The following is a 26,421-nucleotide window of genomic DNA, read 5'->3' as shown; positions in this document are numbered from 1 at the left end:
CTTTACACCAGTAGGAGCCGTTCCGCTTCGCCTTTCTCACCACCTGTTGCTGCTGGAGCCCATTCAAAGGGCACTCCACTCTTCCCTGTCCTCCTGCCCAGAGGAGCTGGGAACGCAAACAAACAGCAAACAGATGACAGAGCCACCTCCTGTCCCCAGCAAAGTCACCATGCTAGAGGCTCCCGAGCACAGGCCAGAGGGGTAGGGAGGGCTGGCACGAGGCGGGTCTGCGAGGGAGCTCCCCAGAAATGCGCCTCGTGGTGCTCACGCAGAGGCTGGGCTGTCCCTTGCTGCTGGGGCCAGCCAGGCCATAGCCCTGACCTCGCCAGACACAGTCCGAACAGTCAGAGTCAAGTGCTTCCAAGGCACTTGCAGATGCCTCAAGCCAGTCACTAGCCCCCATGAAGAGAGGGAGCCCTGGAGCAGACAGCTACAGTGCTAACTGGGCTGGGACCCTCTCAGACAGATAGAAGCCCAGCACTACTGAGCTGCTGTCAGCTCTGCCCGCCTGCACCAGTCCTTCTGGAGATCGCCGTCTCCAAATGGTCCTTCTCTTGGCCAGAACAACGCAGTGCCCCTTCGGCACGGCCAGCTCTGACGAGTGCTTCTGACCACCCAAAGCAAAAAGCAGAATCAGCTGGGAATCCCAGCATTGGCACGTGTCACCCCCTAGACTGCTGTGGTCTTCCCTGGGAACAAGTTTGAGGGGTCTAATTTGCTGCAAAACTAATTTTGTAGGTTAGGGACACAAGCAAGAGAATTGAGGGTTTCTGCAGGATGGGTCAGGCCATGCCAAAGGTGCACTGTGTGCTGCCAGTTCTCGGCCCCTCACAGCACCGGCTGTCAGAGGCCAAGCAGGCCTGAAACCCTCAGTTTGGTGAGCTGCCCCAGTAGTCAGTGGCATGGAAAACCAGTGGCGGAGAGGGACACAAGGAGCTTAGCAGCACCAAGAGCTGCAGAGGTTGCAAGTGGAGCTGGCCCAGCCTCAGCAGAGCCAGCAAGGGCAGGACTTGGCTACTCTGGCTTTGATCACGGGCCTTTTCACTCCACGTGATGGCTGGCAGAGCCCTGACTAGCACATTCTGCATGGTGAAAGGCAAAACTGTCCCAGCCCCAAATTCGCTCTCTAGGTTTGAAGAAGTCTGAAACAGAAGAGCATTAAGGGGAAGGGAACAGCCTGCTCTCATCACCTGGAGGCGATGAGCAGGACAGGGGACACACACAGTCTCCTAGCACAGCAGTCTTGCCTGAAGCTGATTTATTCCCAGGGCTATCCCAGGTTTCTGCCTTGCTCTCCCACCCAGCAGAGCCACAATGCCACAATTACTCTAAACCTTTGGACTTATGAGCGAAGAAAGCATTGCTCATAAAGGGTACGCAGGCAACGATTTGGTTTCTCAGGTTTCTGCTGGGGGTTGAGGTGGTTATTTGAGGCTTGCAGTAGGAACCCCCAGGTAACTGAACCCAAGCCTCCCCTGCCAGTACTGCTGGGTAAAACGATTCCAATAACACATGCTCTCAAAAACCGAGAACACCAATTTATCACGTACCGGCAGCAGGATCGCTAGCACAGCCAGTGCAGCATGGAGGATGAAGGGCTCAGCCCCTCGCCTGCATCTGTCACTCTTTTGAGAGGGGACAGAGGAGGCCTTGGCTTGGTGATGCACAATAAAACAGCGAGAGCAGCTTGCGATAAGAGAAAGGACATACCACAGGCCACTTCAGGTCAGGCATCTGCTCCCGGAGCTACCCCAGCACGAGTCATGCTCCTGGCCACTTTCCAAATCACTCTGTACCTTGGTCTTCCCAGCTGGGAAGTGGAGCAGCATCACCCTGCTCCTCCATGGCAGGCACCAGAGGTTTCTCGAGGGCCACAGAGTGTGCACTCTCCCGGGAAGACGAGGCAGCAAAAGGCTGAGCAGTGGTGCTTGCTCAGCTGGAGCAGTGCTTTCCCAGGGGCTGGGTCAGGGTTGGCCAGGTGCCTCCGGCAGGGCAGGAGTCAGGGCTGAGATTACCTCAGGGTTCCCCAGCTTGGCCAGGGTTTCCCCAGCTGCACAGCCAGGGCCTTCCTCCCGAGGTCTCTCTCCCGCTGCTGCTTGGAGTTCACAAGCCTTGAGTCATGCCCGACACCAAGCCCCAGCTGCTCCCGGCGCATTGCTTGTACACAGCCTCCCTGAGCAGAGGCCCGAGGGGCAGAGACAATGCACAGCTCTGCACTGCTGCAGAGCTGAGGCTGGCAAACACACGACAGGGAGCTCAGGAGTGGTTCTACCTCGTACAGAGCACCTCCATGGAGAACATGCTACATCCCGGCAGGGCGAGACATGCCAGGGAGGACAGGAAGGGGCTCAGGGCAATTACAGGGCCCAAGCAAAGATACCAGAGCTTCTGCTAAACACTTCCTTCCCACAGGCAGGGAGGCTGGTAATACCCCACTCAAGGAGAGCCTCATTTGAGCAGAGGTTTCTGATCTTGGCACAAAACTGCTGCCAAAACAGGCCTTACAACAAACCTGGACAGGAAGAGGTCCAAGAGAAACCTTTAAAAGGACCTGGACCATCCTCTTTCCTAAGCAGCTGTAATGGAAAACAGGAGGTAAGGTGCGACCTTTGCAACTACAACACTGCCAGCCAGCATCACACCCCAGTACTTAATATAGGAGAGACCAGGGCTGCAGCTAGCCCCACATCAAAGCCCTGCATACCCTGAGGGGGTAGTTTTTAGAGAACCTCTCCTCCAGTGGGTCCAGCCCAGTAGAGAGATTCAAAGCTCATGGTATAGCAGGACAGATTAACACTCAGTACCAGGTTCCTGCAGGCCTCTACTTACCCCAAACAAGCAGTCCAAGCTCTGGGAGATGCAGGTCAGAGCCGATAAGCAGCAGTACTTCTTTGTGTTGTCAAATCCTGGCTCCTAACAAATCATCAGCTTCTGTATGTCAAGTCAAGCTTTGCCTGATGAACTGTGGTTCATGGGTGGCATTCAGTTAAGAGCAAGACAAGCTGGGATCTGTACAAGGCAGTCCTGTATCTCCTGGAGATGCTGCTGTCCTGCCTCTGCCCATCCTTGGGTTGCTGGAGGGAATCACATAGGCCTACAGAGCTTCATGCAGGAATCACCAGCCAGCAGGAAAGACATGAGAGAAGGGCTGCAACTTCTCTTGTTTCTGCAGAAGAGACCACCAGTGAGTAGAGCAAGGAAGAAAAGTTTTCCCCAGTGCCTTTCCCTACCTCAAACTGAAATATCAGGGAAGAAACAAGTAAATTTACAGTTTCTATGTTAAGTACCTTCCTACCTCCCTGGGACCAGCTGGCAAGTCAGGACCACTCTGATTTATCCCAGGAAGGGCTAAGGAAAGTGAATTTCTGTTCCGAAGTTGCAGGCTGGGTTTCAGAGGGCACACTGAGGTTGTCCCATTCCAGCAGCCCCAAGGCCACAGCAAGGTGCTCAGCACAGAGCCATCACCCTGACAGCATTTGAAGGAAGTGACATTTGGAGGACTAAAACTAGAAGGCCACGTTTTTTTCTATGTCTCTAAATTGGCCTTACTGTGAAGGCTGGGCCCTGGGGTGCCCCTGGCAGGGTCCCTTCCAAGGTCAGTCAAATTTTTTCTTCATGCTCCAGGGAAAAAGAGTATAGGTACAAGCTGGACAAGGTGTTTTTTGCAATAGAGATTTAGGTTTTTTAATATACCTCAGTTACAGCAACTGGGAAGATTTTTTTTTCCCCACTATCAAACAAATAAGTCCTCAAACGTTTCACATGGCAGGTTTGCGACAAGACCTCAGCGTACTTACTGCAGTCTCCCACAGTGACACATTCGAGACATCTTCCTCAGGAGCAGTTGCTGCAGGAACAGCCTGAACAGACCTGGCAAGCAGCTTGCTAGAGGGCTGAGACCACAGCCACGCAGAGGCTCTGAAAGGAAAACAGCAATTAACTCGTGTTCCCCACAGCCAGTTCCACTCAGGCCACAGCAGCAGCACCAGCTACCTTTGTCTCTGACTGCAGGCAGGAGCCAGAGCCCTCAGACAGGTATGCATCTCACACATGGGAGAGAGGCTACTTGTTTCTGATGGCCAGCTGGAAAGCAACAGGAACCAGCTGATACCAGTGTTTTGTCCTGCTCAGAGGATTCCCTCTCCATTGCCTTTGCAAGGAAGGGTGCCTCTCTTTCTTTCTTGCTACTCATCCTTAGGAGCTGCTGCAACCATCTTGCAGTAACTTGCAGCCCTGCTGTGTAAGAAACACAAGAAGCAAAGTTTAAACTAAGGAGAAAGTGAAATTTGTAAAGGAGATATCTCCTTTAACAAACCCAGTAGCTCTGAAAGCAAAACTAGCAAATCCTTAAGCAGTGCTGTGGTAACAGAAGCATCTTAGGTATCTACCACCATAACCACAAACATTTTCTCTAAAGCAGGTAGCCTGGGGCTTTCCAACAGGGTTCATACACTCTTGTTCCATTCTTTGCAGCTCAGATTTGTGGTGCCAGCAAGCCTGGCTCATCTCAAGCTGATGAACTTTCCTCTTAAGAGATTAAAGATAATTAACTGAGAACCAATAAGGTTCACACAGGAGCAAATGCACTGCTTTAACCACCCTATAAACGATGTGACAGAAGTGCTGATACAGTTGTACACATGTAGAAGTTTGAGCATCACTGGTATCCACGGCTCTCGGGGACTGCGGAATCTCGATTGCGCTCTCAGAGCACAGCCATCATTCCTTGTCCCCGAGCAGCATTCCTGCTGACTCGGAGGGCAGAGGCACAAAGATAGCAAAAGCAGAGTATGGCTGTGCTGCTGCTTTCACGCACACTGGCAGGAATAACTTGTGAGACCACACAACTTGGACAGAGGGACTCTGCCCCCTGACTACCATTGCCAATGAACAGTTTAGAATTCTCTCTCCTTTTCTTTCAAGCAAGGACTGCCAGACATCTGGAAGCCACCTCTGTTGCTTCAGCCACGTATTGCCACGTCTTTGCGAGCTTTCTGCTCTCAACAAGCTAGGATTAGAAAGAGTGCATCCATTTACCATGCAAGTGAGAAAGAGGCAATACCCCATAGCTATGCCACACAGGTCTTCGGGCCATTTGAATTGGCTCTTGCTTTGAGCAATAGAAGTTAGAATAAAATTCTCCAACAAGATCAGGAGAGCCTGCCAGAAAAACAGCAAGCTTCCTGGTGGTGCTTTCAAATTTTTTAGAATCTCATGTGAGGGATAACAGAGTTCGTATGCAGGGATGAAGCCTTAGGACAAGATGAGGAAGTGAGGCTGTAAGGAAGAGCAGGCATTGCACTGTCCTGGAAGTCTTAACAACGGTTGTTCAAGATGAGAGATGCATGAAGGAGGTTTAGTTTTCAGGCTGCCCCATGATTTGGCACTTTTAAGAGATAAAATTCATTCACAATCAAAAGGAAATAAGTTGAGTGAAAACACAGTCCTCTCACAAGAGAGATTTATAGTATAAGGACAAGAATCACCTGTAAACTAGGACTTCAGACACTCTGGTCTGAAAACCCACACTCAGATGATCAGCATGGTGCTCCTGTCTCTCTAAAGCACAGGAAACAAACCAAACACCACCACGGTTTCTCGGGCAGTGGGATTTCCTCCTCCCTCCCCCCCCCAAACCATTCAGGAATTTAAGCCAGAATTTTTACATCAGCTCTAGCTGGAAAACAGACTGTCCCGAGGATATCTGGCAAAGCATCAAGCATGCTAGTTCCCTAGCTACATGGTTGTCAACTTAAGCAGCACACACTTTAACCTTTATGCTTTTCATGGGTAAAGAAGCTTCTTTACACAGCCAAGTCCTGTCTGTTCTCCAGGAAACTCTATACCTTGTCTAAATCAAGCAGCACAGCAGACTGTGAGGCAGATGGCTTCCAGACGAGAACAACCTCCCCACCTGAATCCTGGCCATGGCACTGTAACATAAGCCAGCCAGCCTGTCTGTCCTGGGAGGGACCAACCCAGACATGTAGTCAACAGCTTAACTGCTTCTATCAGCACTAAGGACTTCCCTGGACAAACTATCATCATGTTGTGACAGGTCTGATCAAGGTGATGGAGAAAGGGGGGAAAAAATCCCACCATCATCCTAACAGAATCATTGAAGAGCTATGCTCACAAAGAATACATGTTATCAGCAACACAGCTGCCAGCAACGTCACTAGGAAATACTGAGTGCTGATTGGAAGCATCAGGAAGATAGAATTAGGAGGAATGCATCCTGGAACTGCTCTGCACACACACACAGCAGCCAATATAACCAGCTGCTAGCTGAGGGTCAGGGTACCTCTGCTAACGGTCTTTGCTTGTTAGCTTCACATCAGGCTAGCACTACACAGTCAGCAAGCTACACCAGCAGGGAAGCAAATGAGAACATTCAGCTCTTCCAGGATATTGTCTATACGTTTGCTCAACTGAAGCAGTTTTTCCAGCATGTCAACGCTTCCCTCCTAATTAAAAAGGCAGATTACACCAACCACACTTCATCCGTCAGCTCATGAGAATCCACTGGGTGACTTCTGACAGCTCTGCCAAGTGTCTTATATCCCTGTACAGCACAGGGACTTGAGGCTCTCTTTCACTAAGTTTGCAGTGTATGAGGAATATAAGAGGCAGTGCTTGCAGTAAGAGGTAATGTCTTTTATTAGACCAAATGATATAGTTGGAAAAAAACTGACAAGCTGTCAGGCACACAAACCTTTCCTCAAGTCTGAAACAGAAGCCATGTAAGGCATTCATGGAAATCCAGCTGTTCCATCATTCACAGATCAATATCTGCTCTAGCTCATCAGTCTTGTTATGCTGCTCGCCTTTACATTCTTCCATTGCTCATCATCATTTAGGCTTTCCTGACTCTCCATAAACATTTGCTGTTACTGCTGCTATCCACACTGCTCCACAGGAACTGGCACGCCAGGCTGCAACAGAAACAGTACTTCTCTTGACAGCATATTCAAGCTCCTTTGTGAGTTTCCTTTCTAGTAGATCATATGGAATATCTCCACTGGGACAGCAATAAACTTCAGAAATACTGAGGAAAAATCTAGATGCATTTGGTCAGATTCATGCAGATCTGAGTAGTTTAAGAAAAGGATGCTTACAAGTTTTTCTTGGTCCAGCTGTTCTTGTAAACTGTATTTCAGTAGGGCTGTTAAAGTTAGCTGTGACAAACGGTCTTTTTGGTCAGGCTATCGCTCTTGATAATCCCTCACAAAGTTATTCTCAGATCAGCAATATGGAACTGTTGGCCAAGTTAGCAAAATGCAGCTTAAGCCAGTCTATATGACTTGGTCAATCTTTCAGGACCAGTTCTGCCACAGCCATTTAACTTTGTTCCTGTAAAGATCATCAAGAGACGGCTAGGAAAAGCTGAAACTTAGGCATAAAGGAGTCTTGTCTCTTAGCTCACCATTTTGAGAATGCTATGCTGTTACAGGGTGCATTCATCTTTTAGTATTAACATGCTCACGAATTCCCTTGTTTTCTCGTTCCTCATTTATTCTCCCACTGCACAATACAAGAGTTCTTATGCTTATAGTGGGGATGATTTTTCCTCTCTTTTAATCCAGTCAAGAGTTGGAACTTCAAGGGACTGGTGCCCTTTGAAAAGCTGAAGCCTAATACACTCATACAGAATACACATTTCTTGTTCACTGCTGGTTGTAGACTGCAGCTGCTTTTCACTGTAATGATATCCCTTGAGCATTGTACTCTTAAGAATCCCTGCAAAAACATCTTCAGATAAAATAAATGCTCATCTTTGAATTTAGCTCTCTGAGGACTTTCTGCCTTTATCATCTCTCTCAAATTAGGAGAGAAACAGTAGCAGTAGAACAGTAACAATTGCCTGGATAATGACGGACAGTACCTATTGCTATACCCCTTGGTCAAAGTCCAGCACAGAGTTTGAACACTTCTCTTCTCTACCCAAAAGAGACCCAGAACAAAAGGCTGCACAACTGCAAGAATATTCCTCCAATGGTATCCAAATCTAGAGAAAAATGAGAGGTAACGTTTTCCAATAACCCCCAAACAAGAAATAGCTTGCCCTACCTGCACAAGTTGATAATTCAGAGCTCCCCACGTTTTAATCTCTTCCAAACAGCTCCATAACACCAATGAGCAGCCCAATTCACACTAACTCCAGCAAGTGATAAAGGTAAGAGACCCGCAAACATAACCCGCGAGGAGAGTCAGAGCCTCAACGCCATTACAGCCATGAGAAGCCAAGCCAACGTAGCAAAGAGTTATACTCTGCCAAGCCCGAAAAAGAGGGCTTGCTTTCATTCTTTCATCCAAGGGCTTTAAGTATACCCCTTTTAAGTATGCTGTATCAGAGATGCAAGCCATTTTTCCACTAAGGAAATAGCTTTACATCATGATCACTTACATTAGTGGAGCAAGTATTAGCAATACAGACATGTCAGAGGGCAGCAGTTGCGACTAAGTCAGATGACTAAAATCCAGAGCATCGTTTGGAATAGTTGTATTCCTAACCCCTTCTTGCTCTTGCAGGCTTATTGAGCTAACATTCTTGTTAAGGAATGTTAGGAGGAAAAGCCTCAGCGGAGTCTTAGTAGGCTTGAAAGCCTATCACAATGGTAAGATAAGAACACATTCTTAGTAAGCCTTAACCTAAATATGATCACCGCTTTATGATGCTAGACGTTTTGTCCTCCAGCACATCAGAACACTTGGTCTATATTTAGTTGTGCCAGCCATGCTAGACCGGTTAGGAGGAGACAATGCATCTTTAGCCAACGTTACTGCGCTGGCACGAGCCAGGGACGCAGCTAACAGCAAGAGTTATTTGCCAGTTAACCGATTCCCCAAATAGAATGACTTCAGCTCTAAAACAACAGAAAGTTTAATGCTCTAATATACACAGGGAACTACTTTAAAGCGTGGGCAAGATTCATATTAGCATTCATGTAAACATCAATAAGAAAGGTCAGACTTGCAATATTCTGGCTTGGAAAGCCTCACACTACTTACATAATTCAAGCTTACTATGTACTAAAAGGCTAACAAATGGCAACTCAAAACCAGTACTTAGAGGAAAGAAGTCAAGGCAGCTCTTCCAGATGCACATGTCCTTGTATGTCTGCTGAGTGCCCTTTACTGAAATCTCTTCTGCAGGAAAGGGATTCGGCCCACTAGCAAGAGATGTTGATCAGATTACGAATTTTTATTTAGTTCAAGTACACAATGTTTGTATACAATATCAAAACCTGGTTTAGTCTTTAGAGAATAAGATGTCTAGACGTGAAGCGAGCCATGGACTAGATGGCACTGTCTGTATGCTGTGCCTCAGCCATCTGCCTCAGAGGGAGTTAAACTAACTGATATAAGAATAACGGAGCCAAGCGTAGGATTTGAGAGTGAAGAGTCACATAAAAACAACTGTTCTCTCTGCCCACCAAGAGAGCAGGGAGAGATAGGCTCCCTCTCCCACTATCACATGGATGCATATCAGCACCGGAATCTGTCTGAGAAGTTGGGAGACTTCGGCATAGTCAACGGCTGGTCACTGGGTTTCACCTCCACACTGCGGTATTTGCGGATTGGGTTTGCCTTGTGAACCTGCAAAAATCAAAGACAAAATTAAAGAACACGGCTGCAGTTATGCTGAAGCTAAAACATGCAGGCTAGCCATCAGTGGGATGCAGTCAGGCATCTGTCTACAAGACTATCACACTGCCTGAGGCAGTGCAGTGAGCCACCAAGAGCATGCAAAACATGCTTTAGGGTTTAGGGGTTCCGTAGTGCACTCAAGTTATTCTGCAGCAACCATTAGATGTGTATATCTGAAAAAAAATCATCAGCAGCCTCAGCAGAGCTGATTTTTGTTTTTTTTAGTTTGCTTTGTTTGTTTTAAGACTAGTGGTAAAGTTAGCAAGGAGTCAGCTTGCCATAGCGAGGACTAGGGAGTCCTAATGCATCCCAAAACTGCTATTAGTTCTTCTAGCATATTCACACATCCCTTTGGGTTACATTGCAACCCCCACTGAGAAGCAGCTCACTTACCAATTCTTGTCTTAGCTTAGCAACTTCTTCCTTTTCACGCTCCTCTTCTCGCTGTCTAGCCTGTTCTTGAAGCCTCTCCCTTCTGGCTTCCAGGTCTGCCAGTCGTTTTTCAAATTCTTGCCGCTCTTTAGCCCTTTTTTCTGTTGCCAGCTCAAAGCCTTCAGGAACTATGGAACCAGAAAGGCTCTCTAAGTTTAGAAATAGAGGGGATAACATTGGTGCAAAGACAGTCAGGTAAAGCGGCACGATACTAGTGTCACATGGAACCCTCCCTCTGGAGCACTCCGTATTGTAAGGGTTGTTAGTGGACATCACTGGGGTTCTGGGGAAAAGAAAAGCTTAAGCCCAAATGTAAGAAGTACTAATGCAGGCATTACCTCTGTCATGGTTATTGTCATGTGAAGAGCAAGCACATAATTGTTAGTACAAACAAGTTTTTGACTGGTTCTACATCCTATGAAGTTTCCAGCTCATACAAACCAAGCTGTGGATGCCTCCATCTCATTACAAGTGGGAAGGAAAGACTGACAGCTGCTGCAGAAATGCCAGCTGTCTCTGGCAGGGAGCTCCTTGCATGCTATTTACCCTTATCCCAAGCTAGCATGCATCAATCATCTGCCAATTGTAGCATAGCTGTTAATACAGCTGCCATGTTAGTGCTCAGGGACAGGGGGGCAGTGAAGAGGAAACTCCCCCGTTCCCTGGGGACATAGGCTGTTAAGGGTTTAGTTGATTAAGTGCACAGCAATATTGGCTATGCCGATAAAGAAGAGGCATCAGCCTGTTTAAGCATCATTTAATTGCATCAATTCTGAATTATCAGCCAAGCCTGCATAGCAAGTACTTGTAACTCCACCTGATAGCAGCTTATTTTCCTTTTTGGGCACAAAAGGCTCCTGGTGCACCACTGTGTTGGGACGAGCTTTAAAACATGCTGCCTCTTTCTGCCTTTTCAAGTCTTCTTTAAGCTGCATGAGAAGAGAGCCTGTCAAGGGTCAGGCATAACAAAAACCACTATCTCCCATCCCCCTAGACTTCAGCTCTCCCAACACTGGAAAAGTTGGTTTGATTTCAGATTAAAATCACTCGCAAAGAAAATGATATTAAAGCCAAAAAGAGAGATCTCACTCTGCCCGTTAGTTACTTTTGCCAAAAACGACCTGAAGAACAGCTTCAGCTCTCAAAGCAGAAGAGTTTTCAGGTATTCACTGCAGACTCCACATGAAAAAAGTTGTATATTATTATGTCAATATATCTGAAAGCACAGAAACAGTCAGCAAAGGGATCCAGCCCCACACAGTTGCCCTCTAGAAAGTACCCCCTAGCTGGTTTAGGCACTTGTGGAAAATCCCACCACTAACCATACAGGGAAGGAAAAAAAAAAAAAACAACACACACACACAAATTGCCAAACCCTAACCCATAGTGCAAGGCTCTTGCGAAGGACAGAATAATTCATGGCTCAAACTACTCCTCAAACCCCGATTAAGCTGAAGCAGGACACACTCTGAAGTTGAGCACAACTCTGACTAGCTAATTTAAGCCTCTTCATAGCTGTTATCCTTTTCATCCTACCTGCTGTTTCCAATTCTGTAGCTTGGCAGCTCCCCGTTCATCAATCTGCAGATTGAAGGGCTCAGGCTGAGTTGGGTTTTTGACCTTTTTTTCCGGCAGCTTGACACGGTCAAAGTAAGGCAGAGGCAGTGCCTTGAACTTTGGCACCTGAAAGAAACAACTTGAAATATTTTTTGCCCTTTTCTCAAAGGCACATAGCTTTGGAAGTTTAACAGCCAATAGCAAGAGGCAAGTCCTGCAACACCCTTTTTATTTAAGGAATGGAATCCAAGGTATTTATTAGTTCTTACCTCTTCCTTTTGCAATTCTTCTATTTTTTTCTCTTTCTGTATTAGCCGCTCTCTGTCACGAGAATCAAAAGAGAAGGGGCAAACTTCCACGTGCCGCTGCTCTGGCATTTTAGGTTTGAAGGGCACTCCATAATGTGGCATAGGGTTAGCTTTGATAACAGGCACCACTTCCTTTTCCTGGAGAGATATTAGTGTTAGTACCTGACATTCTTATATGTGCCAGAGCTGAGATTTTTGCAGAAAGACTACTGCTCCTGCTAAACAAAGCCACGAATACTAGAGTTCTTTTAGTAAGGATCAGAGACAGCATTAAGAAAACACTCTGAACACTGCAAAATTAGAGATCCAGCTATCACTTTATAAGCATCCGGAACCACAGACAAGCTTTTTATCTTTCCGAAACACTGTCAGTTCTTGTACTCATCCAAATTAGACCGTAACACCATATTCGTGATTACCTTTTCTTCATCTTTGCCAGGCATTCGTGTTCTGCTTTTCAAGGTGAAGGCTGGAGATCTCGGCACTGTAACAGGAAGCGCTTTCTTCTCTGGAACACCCTGTTCAGAAAAGCCAGCAAGAAGTCACCCAAGACAAAATACTCAAAAAAAGAGACAAACAAACAAACAAGCAAGCTAGAGGGAAGTAACCTGACAAAACAGTGTGTATTCATTGCAGTTCTTACCTAACAAGAGATAAGGTCTATTAAAGATTATTAAATACATAATGCAACATAGCCAGGGATATTTTGAAGCTAACTGCCCCTCAGTCCTAATTTCTGAGTCTGAAATATTACTAAATTTCTTACCACAACATCCTCCAAGATTTTAGTTGGACACGGCCTGGAATGAAATTCAAAGCGCTCTTCTTCCTGTTGCTTCTTACTCTCACGCTCCTGAATCCTTTTTTCTATTTCTAGCTCAAAGCCAATGGGCTGCGTGAGTTCCTTCACAGGGGGTTTCTTGGGTAGGATCGGTCCACCCTCTAAGATTTTGGGATCGAGCTCCCTTGCTCTGAATTTGTACCTATGCAGGAAAAATAGAGACAGTCACCTATACATTGCCCATGACACAATGCAGCTTCTAGCAAGTGGCTTCTCTCCAAACAAAAAAGAAGCAGTTGTGCCACATGCACATAGTGTGAAGCTCTAGTTAACTAACTCCTCCTTTGTTTTTGAAAAGGCTTTGAGGTCTACCTCAGGGATTGCTTTATTGGAAATCCACAAAGTTTGGCTACAGCACGGTTTCAAACTGTGCATGGGCAGTACAGCTATACTGGGTTAGCTTTACTAAAGATAAGTTGTGCTCAACAGCTGTCCTGAGAGCACCTTCTTCAAAATTGGTTACTTTTACATCTCTATGTTCAATACCACAGCCTTGTGCACAGGCTTGAAGAATCTCAGTGTCTCTATACTATTTATTCTTTTACACAAAAGAGGTGTTCCTGAGAAGTGGTATTTTGGCATGTGAAAGGGAGATTTCTAGGGTGTGGTATGCTTCTCTCTCAGAGAGAGAAAAAAGTCAAACTTTGCTTACTGCTGAATTTTCTCTATTTCCTCTTCTTCCAACTCTGCTGCACTTTTGCAAGTTACAGGTCTGAAGCGCTGCTTTGTTTGAAGCATAGGTGTTTTAGGGTGTGTAAGACGAGTCTTCAGTGGCTTTCCTGGAACTGGGCCTATAAATTCAAGTCACAGAGACTAGCAGTCAACGGTAAGGCTTGCAACAGGCATAGACAATTTGCTCAGTACAATAGCTAAAGCATCTTTCTTTCCTCTCATCATCTCTGTGGACTGCCTGCTGGCTAACATCACCGAAACTGCTCACCTTCATCAGATTTCCTGCTCCTCAAATGGTAACGAGAGGGCGTGCGTTTTTGGAATGCTTCTACCTGCTGAGCAAGGGACACGTATTCTGATGTAGCTTCTTCAAGTTTTCTTTTGTTTCCCTGGGACAGATTGAAAGGCTTGGGGATAGTGGGTCCCTTTGGCATTCGAACCTGGAGACAAGAACAGCTATTTAACAGCAGCATGGTTCAGCGCCACTTCCTTTCCCCACTGATACACGTTATCCGTGCCTTCCTCTTATTCAGGAGGGGATAATACTTAACATTAGATAGAAGTTATGTAACTGTCTACACATGCATGAATTCAGCATATCAGACTGTATTAAGTGGAAGATTAAGGCTTGAAACATAACTACTGGAAGGCCTGACATGAATGGACTCCTTATTCCAAGAGAGTCCTTTTAAAGTCTTACAGTAGTGCAGATATGCAGTAAGCTAACAGGTATACATGCTTTCTCTTTATGTATCTGCCAGCTGAACAGGTTACCAGCATCCTGTAGGTTGCAAGAGCAGCAAGGAGGTGTCAAGAATTAGCCAGTGGATTGTTGGCAATACTCTGGCTCTCACCGGAGAAGGAGGATGCTTCCTCAGTACTGCTGCAAAATCCAGTTCCTTGTACTCATTTCCAGGCTGGCTTTCTACATGTTGTTTAATCCTCTCTTCTGTGCAGAAGTGGAAGTCAATTGGCTTTGTTACTTGACCAACAGTTCTCTTCACAGGTTGTCCTAAAGAAGAAGAGTTTGTAAGGTCTGGAAGCCTTTTTTGGTGGGTGGGTGGGTGGAAGGGCGTTTGGGGGCAGGGGGGAAGGGGGAGAGCAGGGAAGGGCTGAAAAAAAAAAAAAAGAATTTAATTTCTAATAACTTGAACAGATTTGGGGGGAATTCATCTATAACCTTTCAAAACATGACAAAATGGAATTTAGTTTCCAGGCATTTGGGGAGCTGATACATATAAAAGTCACCTAAACCCTGATACTTAGTACAGAATCTAGAAGGCTTGTTTTTTTTTTTTGTTTTTTTTTTTTTTAAAAAGGTACAGCTCCATGCTGCACCACCCCAGCTGAGCCCAGTACAGCTTAAACCTGAAATTCAGCTAGAGTCCACCTGCTCCAGCAATAGCTGCTTTCAAAGACTCCTCATTCTTCTTCCGCAGCTCCATAACCTCCCGCTGTAATTGCTGCATCTTTTCCAGCTCCTGTTCCTCTGTACTCTTCAGCTTGCCAGAAAGATTGGTCCTCCTGCAGAAGCATGTTAGAGTTAAGGTAGACATACGTATCTTTCTACTTCACTGATTAATAAGCATGATGTCAGTGCAAAGGAACACATCTATCTGACTTCATTGTAGAAACAGTCACGTTATAAAAGCATATTCTTTAGAAACGATTTGTTGGGATTTTGTTCACTCAAGAAAGCTGACAGCTAACTGCTACCTTGCATATCCATTTGCTGTATGCACACTTCAGTATTAGCAAGAACTTTTTTTTTTTTTTTTTTTTTAGAAAAAACTGTGATTAGCAAAGATGAGCCTTGTTTATGGGAAAGCTACGTACTTCAACATTGTTGGTGTAGCGGGCATGGTCAGTTTGCTTTTCCCTCTTCCTGGGGAGTGGTCAGGATTCTGTAAGGGTTCTCTCTTGGCAGATACTTCTATCGGCTTCTCTCCACTGCTAGAACTAAGATTAAAAAGCTGTTATGGCAAACCCCTCAAACTAACTGTGCTCAAAATGAAAGATCACCTGCAGCTCTCACCACCAGCATAACATCCCCAATACCTGGTGAAGTTCTAAAATATTCCAGGACTAGCCTTACCTCACCACAGGCCCAGGCATAGAGCGTCTACTTTTCCCTGGAACTCTAAGGCTGCAGAAGGGAAGATGAATTACCATGTTTTCAAAACTTAGGCTTTTCTGAGCAGACAGGTATACTGTAGTTCATTTAGTCAGAGCAGCGTTTGAAGGATTACACTTCTATTCAGTAATGATTTCCTGACCTTAAGTTTATCACCACACAGTAGCTTGGTGTTTAAGCCAATGTGAGAAATATTCTAGCTATGACTCTTTCATAGCCAATGACCGCCTGATGCATTCCTGATGGACAGGTTAAGCCAGGTTTAAAGCTAGCTGACAGACACTGAGTATGGAGCAAGAAGCTTAAGAAGCTATTTCATTCACATTTCCACCTCCAAATACACAGAGCATTTCCTTTAGGTCTTACAGACATTTCTTCTTATCTATGAAACCCATATCAGGAATCAGGTCTGTCACCTCCCCCTAATCTTCCACACTGCTCTCTGTGAGAGCCCCTCTCAACCAAGTGGAAATACTTTCAAAAGAAACAGTTGTGTCCCTCTTCTCAGCCCCAAATTGAAGGACCAATGACATACATTTTCATTTTTTTCATTGGTGGAACCTCTTCATTGTTAACCAAGGCAACAGCATTTCTCTCTGCTTTGATTTTAGCCAGGTGTTTGCGTTGCTGTGTTTTTCTCTGCTTTGTAGCCTGTCTTCTACCCGCTCTAGAGTGTGACAGAAAATAGAGGTTAGTTCTCCCACAGGCCTGAGAAGACTTGCAATCTATATAATACTTTTCACCAGTGCATCACCAAACACCAAAATGCTCTGCATAAATTAGTTGCGTTTCATACAACAATCCAAAAACAGTTTGAATGACTTGAGTTTAACAATCCAGAAATTTAATATTCTTTGGTATATATGAGTGCACAGAGCCCCTTGTGTGTATGTAAAGGGTTCTGCCCAACTCAGACAGATATAAACAAAGAAACTTTATCAGCCACCTTATTTTCAGGTACTCTCACATTCTAGAGGCTACTAGTGCTACTGAGTCTCATTTGGCAAGCATCTGAGACACTGGAGATTGTCCCTCCAGCTTAGCAAGCAGATCAGCTGTCCCAATACATGATCTCTGTGTTGGAAAACTTCAGTCTCATAGGATCACCCAGGAACAGCTAGAACTGCGAGATCCTGAGAGTAAGGACCTGCTTATAGTTGCACTGCCAACAATCTTCACACAAACCGATTGCAAGTATTTCACCTTTGAGAGGCCTCCGCAGGAGCAGCAGCTCTCCAGCTCGTCAGAGATCCAACAATATTCTGTGGAACCACACTGACCTGCGCATGCTCCGTTTCACTGTCCTCTGCATCATGGCTTTCACCTGAGAACAGTAACAAAGATGGTTTATATGTACGGAAACGCTAAAGCAAAGCCACATGAGAACTTTCTAGACAACAGTATATGAAGATGGTTCCCAAAAAGCCAAATTGAGTCCTTTTTAGTTTTCCTGTGAAAACTAGGCAGAATTTATCCTCTCCTCCCCATACATGCCAACTTACTTGTTATTCCTTGTGATGTAACAGAAGATAACGGAATATCAGGCTTTGAAAAAGCAGGGCTATTCCGCAAGACCATTGCCAAATTTTCTGCAGGAGGGACATTCTCTAGATTGGCTTGTTGATCTGGGGGGAAAGAGAGACTTCACTATACATCCCACATTAGGGATTTTTAACAATACCACTGGATATCATCAGGATGTTAACAAAGTCACCTGTTAAGCTGCGCATCAAGATGAGATAAATTTAAAAAAAAACCTGCATGATGAATGATATAGTCAATAACATGACTAATCTATCAGTACAGAAACCAGGCCTGAAATACGCAGCACACCAAGCCTTCATCCAAACAGAAAACAAATTAATGAGTTGAAAACAACTTACCAAACCAGGCATCTGCATTGTGCACATCATCATCACTCAGAGAGCCAAAGTTGATGCAAGCGTTTGGGACATCAAAGGAATAGCGAGATTCCGGGTGAGACATCTTCACCTTCACGTTGTCCCCCAGAGTCCTTCACTTGCACTGCTGCAGTCCTTTAGACAAATAGCATTGGTCACCTGTTATGCCAAATCCCCAAACAGGAATTATAAGCAATGTAGTTCTATTCAACTGCTGATTGTCAAAGCTAAGGAACAGTTTTACCACTGTTGTCATTTGAAGGTTTCAAAAATATCAAAGAGATCAAGTTTTGAAGGTTTTCCTTGTACCTGGGAGAGCTAGAAGTGTATTTTTAAAAGGGAAGTACAAAGCTTTTCCAGAGAGGGTCTGGTTTGCCCTTCTCTCTCTCACCACATACAGCAAAATAAGTTCTTACCCTCACCAGGAAACAGATTTATAAAGCTACAGCCTCGCATCAAATGAGGGTGACTCCAAAGCACAGCAAAGCTCTTTTTTTCTTCCTCTGAAGGGCTACAAGAAGTAATAACACGACAAATACGCAGTGTGCAGAGTACATTGACTTTTAAAACAGGAAGAGCATGCTGCAGAGTATTGCTACTGGGCAAAAGGTAGGAAGAAGGTAGTGTGGAGTCCTTGGCGAGATCCACAGCACTACCTCGAAAGCCTGTCCAGGCTATAAACAAACCAAATACTGTGAGAGAGTCAAGAACAGTCCATGTAGTTAATTAGTGGAGCACTGACAGCAGAAGGAATCCCTGTATCAACAGGTGATACTAAATTCAAGGGAACAGGAATAAAGCCAGCACTGAAGTTATAAATCCTTAAGCTGCAACAACACCTTTTTCCATTTTTTTTTTTCCCATGCTTTCATGGTACCTCATACACCCACAAGGCAAAGCCCATAACAATATGTTTCAAAAATACTCCCCAAAAAGATCACATGAACTTTGCTTTTTTGAGTTCAACCAGTTCTAAAGCAGTACATTCTTAATCCACAAAGTCTTGGAGCTAAACCATCTGTCTAGGCAGACCACCTATAGTTCAGCCTAAACTGCATGCTCCATTCAATACGAATATGCCCAAGAGCAAATCAAAGCATTATTTAGGAGGCACCACTGCCATTCATAACTCATAGGCCCTTTCTTCTGAAGATGGCTGCACCATGAACCCTTCAGCTCCCCAGACAGAGGTACTAGAGTTAAGGGGAAGAATGTCATTAGAGAAGAGTCAGCTACATGACTGTGAAGCCGTCAGGGAAAAGACCCAAAGAAGGCAAACAGAAGAATGAGAGCCAAAACCAACTGTAACCGAGCTCAAGACACGGCTGGAATTGAATGCTTTCCTACCACCCTTAATCAAGATAGAGTTTCTGTCAACACTACCCACTTTTTTTTAAGTCAAATGCGTCATCTGCATTTCTCCCCTACCCCTCCCAAATCAGTCCACCAAATTGGAGCATCAGGCATCATGTTTCACAGATACTTGTATCCACTGCTAGTTCGCTGCAGGGTTGCCACAGTTCACATAAGCCAAATTATTTCCAACTTCTTACTGTGTAAAGCCCATACTCTTTCATAGTGTCAGCAGTTTGAGAAACAAGAGTGCCTCTTCACTCTGATCCCCTTCGCTCTCTCCCTCCATCCCCAAACTGAAACACATAGTCAATCATTACAACAAAGAGTATATCAATACCACAGTTTCATATGCCAAGTTTGTTGAAAGAGCCAGTGGGGAGCTAAAAGTTATTCTGACTGAACTCCAGTGAGTCCATTTCAGTCAGATGAACTCATGGCTTCCCCATTTCAAATCCCTACATATGCTTTGAGTCTTGCACAGAACAGGATTTACTACGGAGTGATAGTTCACTGAGAGGCATTTCAAACCTCCGCGATCAACTCAGTTTAGGACTGAGCTCACATTGATTAGGAAAGTTATTGCTCTGATCCATCCATTATAATGTTTCTGGAATAGAAATAGGCTCAGTCAAATACAGTTTTAAGTCTGCTGCCCACCCTCTCCAAGGGCAGCCTAGGCATTTTAAGACATCTGGTCACGATCTTGATGACAGAACCACCATTATCTCATTTTTTTCATGAAAGATAGAGGGCAAAATTCTTTCCCTCCAATATAGAACCTTTCCATAAGAAATAAGGTGCCGAAGTTTCTTTTCATTAACAGATGCTTTACCTAGTTAGCAGGCACAACGCGCCAGACCATAGTTACAGGGACACAGTAATCCTACAAAAATCCATGCTGCAGTTAAACAGTGTGACTGTGCTCTCCCCCATATCCATCACCTTCTGTGCTTGCAGTTTTGCAGTGAGCCAGTGGAGGAACCCCCCCCCCCCCAGCTGAAGAACACACTCCCTTTCTTAAGATCAGCTATCAGCAAGATCAGTTTTCACCTGGTTCACATAGAGCTGCGCATCACCAACACTGTCACAAAAAAAGCATGGAAGAGGAAGGATCTCATCCTCTCACCTTCAGAAATAGCCCACATTTATTTGATAAAGTTGACTGCAAAAATGAAAACCTCAATTCTCCTTCTAGCTCCACTCTCCTCTTGACATAGACATAGCTCCACATAGTTTCTATATATAACAGCCAGGCCAAATTTACAGAGAGGAATAGACCACAGGTTCTCTATACATCAAATTTCTTATGAATAACTACACTTTGGCAGGTTCCAGAAGAGTGCCTTGGCCTCGTTTAGACTCCTTTGAAAAAGGATCCAGCTGAACTGGTACAAGCATTCCTATTCTAGAATAAGACTGACACAACAGCAAGTGCAATAGGTATTCTGGAGTAACTTCACACTTTGCTCTAATCCAAATTAGCTTTAAAATGCAGACAAGCTTTCAGACGATAGATTCTTTGATTCAGTCACAAATATGCTCAACTTCATTGTCTAAGTGTAGTTGTTAATTTCTTGCCAGCAAAAATGTAGGCCAGAGAAGGCTTAAGAGGAGCAAGTAACTCCAATGAAACCTAACAGAGCATTGACCTAGTTGCCTAGCTCTAGCATGTGAATTCAGCACCAAGCGCGTTGTAAGGGAATACTTCATGCTACACGATTGTGACTTAATCCAAAGAGACTCTTATTTTAGGACAGCAACCCAACACAGAAACATGGTCATGAAGCAATGCAATAACAGAGGCTGTACTGACTGGAACAAAGGGTTCCCCTAGTTGTACAAGCCTTTGTGTCAGGGAAAGGAAGTAAAGCTCCAAGATAAGAAGTTAGGCACCCCATGGAGAGAAAACGAAGGGGTTTGGGGAAGCATCAATGGACAGGGGAAAGGAGCTATGCAGAGGTGTTCTTTCTTGCTGTCTTGTAATTTACTTGGATAAGCCCCTTGTCAGCTGGAGGAAAGGCAGCTCATCATAATATACAACTAGAGCTTCATAAGCTACAGATGTCATTCACTCTAAGATCCTACCAGGACTGGAAGGGGGGTAAAAATAGTACCAGATGCACAAAAAGGATATTCTGAGTTACATCAGTAGATAAATTTGAAGCCAGTGTTTTATATGCCTCAAGATCCAAAATGGACTATTAGAGAAGCTTCCTCAAGGCTAAGGATGGTGCATGACATTGCTGAACCATTCAACACACTGCTGTTTAGACATGTAACACTGGACTAACCAGACAATCAGTTTAATCCAGGCTGCTGTTCCACAACACACAGCTTTCCTTTGTTCTGTTGCCTCACCGAGTTAAAATTGCTAATTCATTTATGCCTTTTATTAGGATGATAAGCCACACAAAGATCCCAGATGCTTTTCAGCAGCCAGTATACTACAAAGGGCTAGAAATACCTCTCTAGAGATATTCTTACCACCATAACCTTGTAGGAAGCTATCCCACCACACAGCAGCCATGTGAACTTCAATATGATGCCACGCAAGGAATTTTGGTTTTGACCATCGCTGTTTGGTGGTTCCAAAAGGGCTCTTTTTTCCTCCAGACTCTAAGGTAAGTGCATAATTATCACTGCTAAAGCTAAATAACTAAACCAAAGTTCTTCCAGATCGAGAATTTTCCCTTTTGTTTTCTAGTTTTACGAACACTCCTCCTCCTCACCCGCTCCCCCTCTGTCCCAGACAGCCAGGAGCGGAGCCAGGGTGCCCAGCTAGGCTAACAGCATGACTAAAGTGGCCGCAAATAGAGCTGGGAGAAGGCCACAGGTCTCACATGTGCTGTCCTCCAGAGCTGCTGCTGCTCCGCACTCCAGTGGCTACTTCTAGGCCTGCCAAGTAGAAGGAAGGAGTTACATTTACCCAACAATTTAGATACTGAGGAGACAGGCTTGCTTGTCTGTTGGGATGGGGGAGGGTGCGGAAGAGGAAAACTGAAGAGGAAAAATGGAAAAATAAAAACATAGAGTTTTTAAAGGGAATTTGTTAGACACCTTGGTGAAATTTCTTTTCCAGCCTGGCACTATTAGTTTGGTAGCCAATAACAGAAGCCTCCTTCATCTGTTCCTGAGTGGGGTTAAGGAAACGTTTCTAACAAATACTGGATCTACTGTTTCTCTTTCTCCTCTGATATTCCTCACTTGATGCTCAAATGTGTTTTTCAGCAGTACAGAACCAATGCCAAATTCATTGTCCCTGGTACAGAACAGAGGCAATGCTTTCTATTCTATCATTTAACACTCAAATTCAAGTTGTGAGACATAGTCTTTAACTCCACGTAAGTAAGAGATCAGAGCACAGAGAGCTCTACAGACCACCGTGACCTGCTGTCATTAGCTTAGAGCTAAAGGAAGAGCAAGGCAGGAGAACAGCAGCTTTTCTCACAAGCAGCCTGTGCTCTAGTAATACCTACCCAGAGCTGCCTCCCCTTCCAACATCCCAAAATAAACAGCCCTGACATCTCACGCTCTGTAAGTGAGAGCCCACAAGTTTTAGAAGACACAAAAATGGGACATTCTGAGAATAGCTATTCCAGGCGCACTGAGTTATTTTTAGCCAGTATAACATCAACTTATCATTAGATAAATTGAAGCTTTTTTTTTTTTTTAATTCAGAACAGCTACACAACAATAGCTAAACTCATAGCTTTCTGCTACCTCAGTTACATTTTGCCTGCTTTCTTCCCTCCTTTTCCAAAGAGGCAGGATTTGTTTTGAGAAGAAGCAAAATCATTTGTCTTGGTTTCAAAATTAAAACGCACACTTCTTCTGGCTTTAAGCAGCAAGTGTGAATGAACAGTTACTGGCATAACACAACGCAGAAGATAACCCTGTCCATGCACGGGACATCGCTCCAAGCTGCATTTTTATCGTGAAAGAAACACGCCTTTCTTCAGGTCAAGTTTTGTGATCGTCGGTTGGAAGACTCGGATCTCAGCACAGAGCTTTATTTTAGCCGTGACACGGCTGCCACGTCGAAGGCTTATCGCGGTACTCCGGCCCCATCTCGGGGGGAAGGGAGGGTCTAGGCCGTGGAAGCCGGGGCCACATCCGCGGCCCGCGGGGTGGGGACGGCGCGGGAGCCCCGGCTCTGGCGCGCACGCTCCCCCGAGGCGGCCTCGAGCTCCGTCGCCTGCAGCGCCTAACGCTTCGGCCGGCCTCGGAGCTCCGCTCCCCGCCGCGGGGCCCCGACGGGGCTCTGCCCCGAGCCGGCTCCGTTCTCCACGGCCCTCCCGCCGGGCAAGCAACCCCGGCAGCGGCGGAGGAGGCTTGGAGGCGCCTCACGGAGCAGCCAGCCGAGAGCCGCACCCCACCAGGCGCCGCACTCGCCTAGCGGCGAGCAGCGGAGGCGGCCGGGCCTCGCCCGAGGATCTGGCTACCCCACCGGCCCGGGCCACCGGGAAAAGGCCTCCGCCCCGCCGGCCGGCACTGAGGAGAGCCGCGACCCCAACGCCTACGGAGGGTAAACGCGCTCCTGCGGCGGGTAGAGACCCAGCCGAGCCCCCGAGCGGAGCGCAGCCGGCGGCGCCAGGCGCTGCCCATGCCCCGCGAGACCGCCGCCGCCCGCTCACCTCAGCGCCGCGGCCGCCCTGCCCGGCGCCTCTGCCTGCCGCCGTTAACGGATTTTGAAACACGGCTCGCCAGTCCGAACGCACCAATCAGCGCCCGCGCCCACGCCTCGCCGCCCGCCGATTGGGCGGGCCGCCGAGAAGCGAAGGTGCCCGGATAAACAAAGGCCGCCCCTGGCAGGCCGCCGCTCGGCGCAGAGACTCTCGGGAAGCGTAGTGCCCAGGCACAACCCGAAAGGCGTGGCGAGCCAAAGGCAAACCACAACTCCCGTAAGACACCGGGGAGGAAAGGGCCTGACCAATCGTAAAAGGCGGTGCTTTGTCCCGTGACCCGAAGCGGCCTATCAGCTGCGGGGGGGGGGGGGTGCGGCAGGCCTTTCTCTCCTGGCCTAGAGCGGGCGCTGCTGCGGCGGTCGCGGTCCCCGCGCAGCGCCCCCGCGGTCGGGTCCGGCCGGGGCCCAGGCGAGCTCCGGGACCGGCTGCTGCACCAGAGCAAAGCAGGGTGGGGTGCGGGCGCCGACCCCCCGGGGGCCAGGCCTCAGCAGTCACTGCGATCGCAACGCGGTGTTTCGCCGCAGGGTGCTTGAATTGCAGAAAAACGTCGTTACCGACGCTTCCACGCGGCTCATCTGACAAAGACAGAAGCTGCCGGGCTTGTTAACTAGTTCTGTCAGGGATGCTGCAAACGCTGAGATAACGTTCCTAGCTATTTCAGATATTGTCTGCAAGATCGTTTGGTCATGAGTCAGCAAGTATTTGTTTGGCATGAGGAGAGCTTAAATGTTTTTTTCTAAAACCAGCTGATCCCAAAGGAACTGCAGTCACACAGGCACTTCAAAACAGAGCAATCTCGTTCCCACAAGCATCGCAGCTACTGATAGTAGCTGTAAATTACGTGACTGCTGGAGCATCTAACTGGCAACTTTTAGAAAAGCATGTAACAAATTTCTGTTTCTCTCCCATCACAGCTGTTCCCCATCAAGCATAAGCATCTTTCGTGCAGTTTCAAAGCCCTGTATTACTTCCTCCTGTCTTACCAGTTGCAGTTTGTTCCTATCAAGCAATCAACAGCTTCGACTACTCGGCCCAAGGAAAACAGCCTCCATCACCAAGCTGTTTGGTTTTCAAAGACAGCCAGGCTTCCTCCTGTTTGGGGACAGCTCCCTTTAGCTGGCAACATTATCCTCCCTCAAGTTCGGCATAAAACACCCTGTGGCTGTGACACTGAAAGAAAGCCAGACGGTAGGCTGCTAAGCATGGAAAACTGCTGATGAGCAGGCTGACCAACGTCGACACACGGCTTCCTTCTGCTGCCTCGGCCCTCTGCCCGCATCAGCCTTCAGGTCCGCAGCTGGCACGCGCCAGACGCCACTTGCTCGTGCTGTGCATCGCAGCAGGCGTGCATCGGGCTCTGAAGACACGAAAAATAAAACATTAAGCCAGCTCAGAGCTGCGGTAACAGGGGCACCGAAGAGGCTCTGTGCTATAGGAGCCCCGGGACTCTAACGTACCGACGTGATGCGCTGAGAGGACGGGCAGGCCTTGGCCCCCCAGCTCCCGCCCCGGGCCGAGGGGCCTGGCACCGGGGCCTGCCCGGGGCGGGGGGGGAAGGCCGCCATTAACGCCCCAGCGCGGCCCACAGGGGGCGCCAGAGCCTTCGGCTCCGCGCGGCCCAGCCGCGCATGCGCACTGGCACCCGCCGCCCCGGGCGCACCCGCCCACTTCGCGTAACGGACGCTCCTGCTCCGCCTCCTCTGCGCATGCGCGCTGTTCCCCGCCCAGGCTCGGAGCGAGCCGCGCGTGCGCACCGCCCCCTCCTTGCCCCCTCCCACCCTACCGCACCCCCCCGGCGCGGCCCAGCAGCGCGGCGGCCGCCTGGCGGGCGATGAAGAAGGAGCCCGGGGACTGCTGAGCGGGCTCAGGCCCGGCCGGGCTCCCCGCGACCTCTTGCTGAGCTGCCAGCCGGGCCCGTGGGGCCGACGAAGGGGAAAGGCCCGGGCCCTCCACCGGCCGCTGAGGTGAGGGGCGGAGTGGGGCAGGCCGTGATCGACACGCGGCTCAGCCAATGGGAGCGCCCGCCTCCAGGCCCCGCCCGGCAGGGCTCTTCCGGCGTTTGATTGGCTGGCGGGCGAGGGGCGGGCAGCGTGGGCTCCGTCCTCGCGGGCCCCGTGGCGGCCCTCGTGTTCGAGCCCCGTGCGCCGCCCGGCCCGGCCCCGCCCCGCCCCGCCCCGCCGGGTACGGCGGCCGGGAGGGGCGACTACGGCGGCCCGGGCGGGGGGGGGACGGGTGCCAGGGCGACTTTACCGTCGGTTGCAGCCCGGTCCGAGCTGGCAGCGGCTCGGTACCGGGCCGAGGCTGCGGTAACTCTTCGCTAATAGCAGCAGGTACCTGGAGTCGCTCCACTAGCCGTGAGGAAGCAGGGCCGGGCACCGGCAGCCCCCGCGGCCCGCTGTCACGGGCACTGGGCAGGCTGCGCTCGCCGTGGCTTGCGCTCGCCAGGACAGCGGCGGTCGGGAGGACGTGCCTCGCCGCCCAGCCAGGCGAGGATGCCCTTTGTTCGCCTCAGGCCTACCTGGAGGTGGGGGGCGTTGTTAAACCGGTGCCGTTCGTCCCAGTAAGTCACAGGGGAGCCCGGTGAGACTCATCCACCGCCTCTGTGGTTCGCTTGTGTTTTGTTTCTGCCCCTCAACAAATATGTGAGATCTACTGGAAGGTATGTTAAGTGTTATGTGGTTTCTGATGCTCTTTATGGCATTCCTCCCTCCTAGTTATACAGATCGTAGCTGATGAGTAGTACTGTCATGCTTAGAGCTGATTTACTGAAAGATTAGATGCTGCTCTTCAGCTGTTACCTATGACCCATTTTTTCCTCTTATGCTATGCTGACTCACTGTCCAGGTTTTAGTAAGAAAAAGATTGCAGAGAGACAGCAACTTGT

The 26,421-nt window shown here is 47.7% G+C and overlaps 2 protein-coding genes across 25 annotated transcripts in view; one reads left to right on the top strand and one right to left on the bottom strand.

Moving 5' to 3' along the window:
- Positions 1-9,186: 9,186 nt before the first annotated feature.
- On the bottom strand, positions 9,187-26,173 carry TPX2 (TPX2 microtubule nucleation factor). Of its 21 annotated transcripts, none has more exons than XM_068912888.1 (19): positions 25,321-25,520; positions 24,521-24,894; positions 17,479-17,631; positions 17,098-17,220; positions 16,799-16,919; positions 16,131-16,262; positions 15,557-15,607; positions 15,298-15,420; positions 14,852-14,985; positions 14,316-14,473; positions 13,730-13,901; positions 13,442-13,580; positions 12,715-12,931; positions 12,368-12,466; positions 11,910-12,086; positions 11,620-11,766; positions 10,901-11,012; positions 10,045-10,232; positions 9,187-9,600 (listed from the first exon to the last, which is right to left on the bottom strand). In XM_068912888.1, exons 3-19 carry the CDS (start codon positions 17,579-17,581, stop codon positions 9,490-9,492), a joined length of 2,307 nt encoding a protein of 768 aa, XP_068768989.1. In that variant the 5' UTR covers positions 17,582-17,631; positions 24,521-24,894; positions 25,321-25,520; the 3' UTR covers positions 9,187-9,489. The 21 variants fall into 21 exon arrangements, with proteins under 21 accessions (XP_068768989.1, XP_068768990.1, XP_068768992.1 ...); XM_068912889.1 differs by having other exon boundaries at positions 25,326-25,503; XM_068912891.1 differs by having other exon boundaries at positions 17,479-17,655; positions 25,326-25,471.
- Positions 25,253-26,421, top strand: part of BCL2L1 (BCL2 like 1) — a 23,280-nt gene continuing 22,111 nt past the window's right edge. The window contains exon 1 of one of the 4 annotated variants that reach the window (XM_068912906.1): positions 25,253-25,501. The gene's annotated coding sequence lies outside the window, so the exon portion shown is untranslated. Of the gene's footprint in view, positions 25,502-25,757; positions 26,197-26,421 lie in introns of those variants that run through there. The other 3 variants (XM_068912908.1, XM_009672513.2, XM_009672514.2) reach the window with 3 other exon arrangements.

This window comes from Struthio camelus, chromosome 18 (assembly GCF_040807025.1).
Source record: "Struthio camelus isolate bStrCam1 chromosome 18, bStrCam1.hap1, whole genome shotgun sequence".
NCBI lineage: Eukaryota > Metazoa > Chordata > Aves > Struthioniformes > Struthionidae > Struthio > Struthio camelus.
Note: the sequence above shows the minus strand (reverse complement) of the source record. Positions and strands in the feature narration are given on the sequence as shown.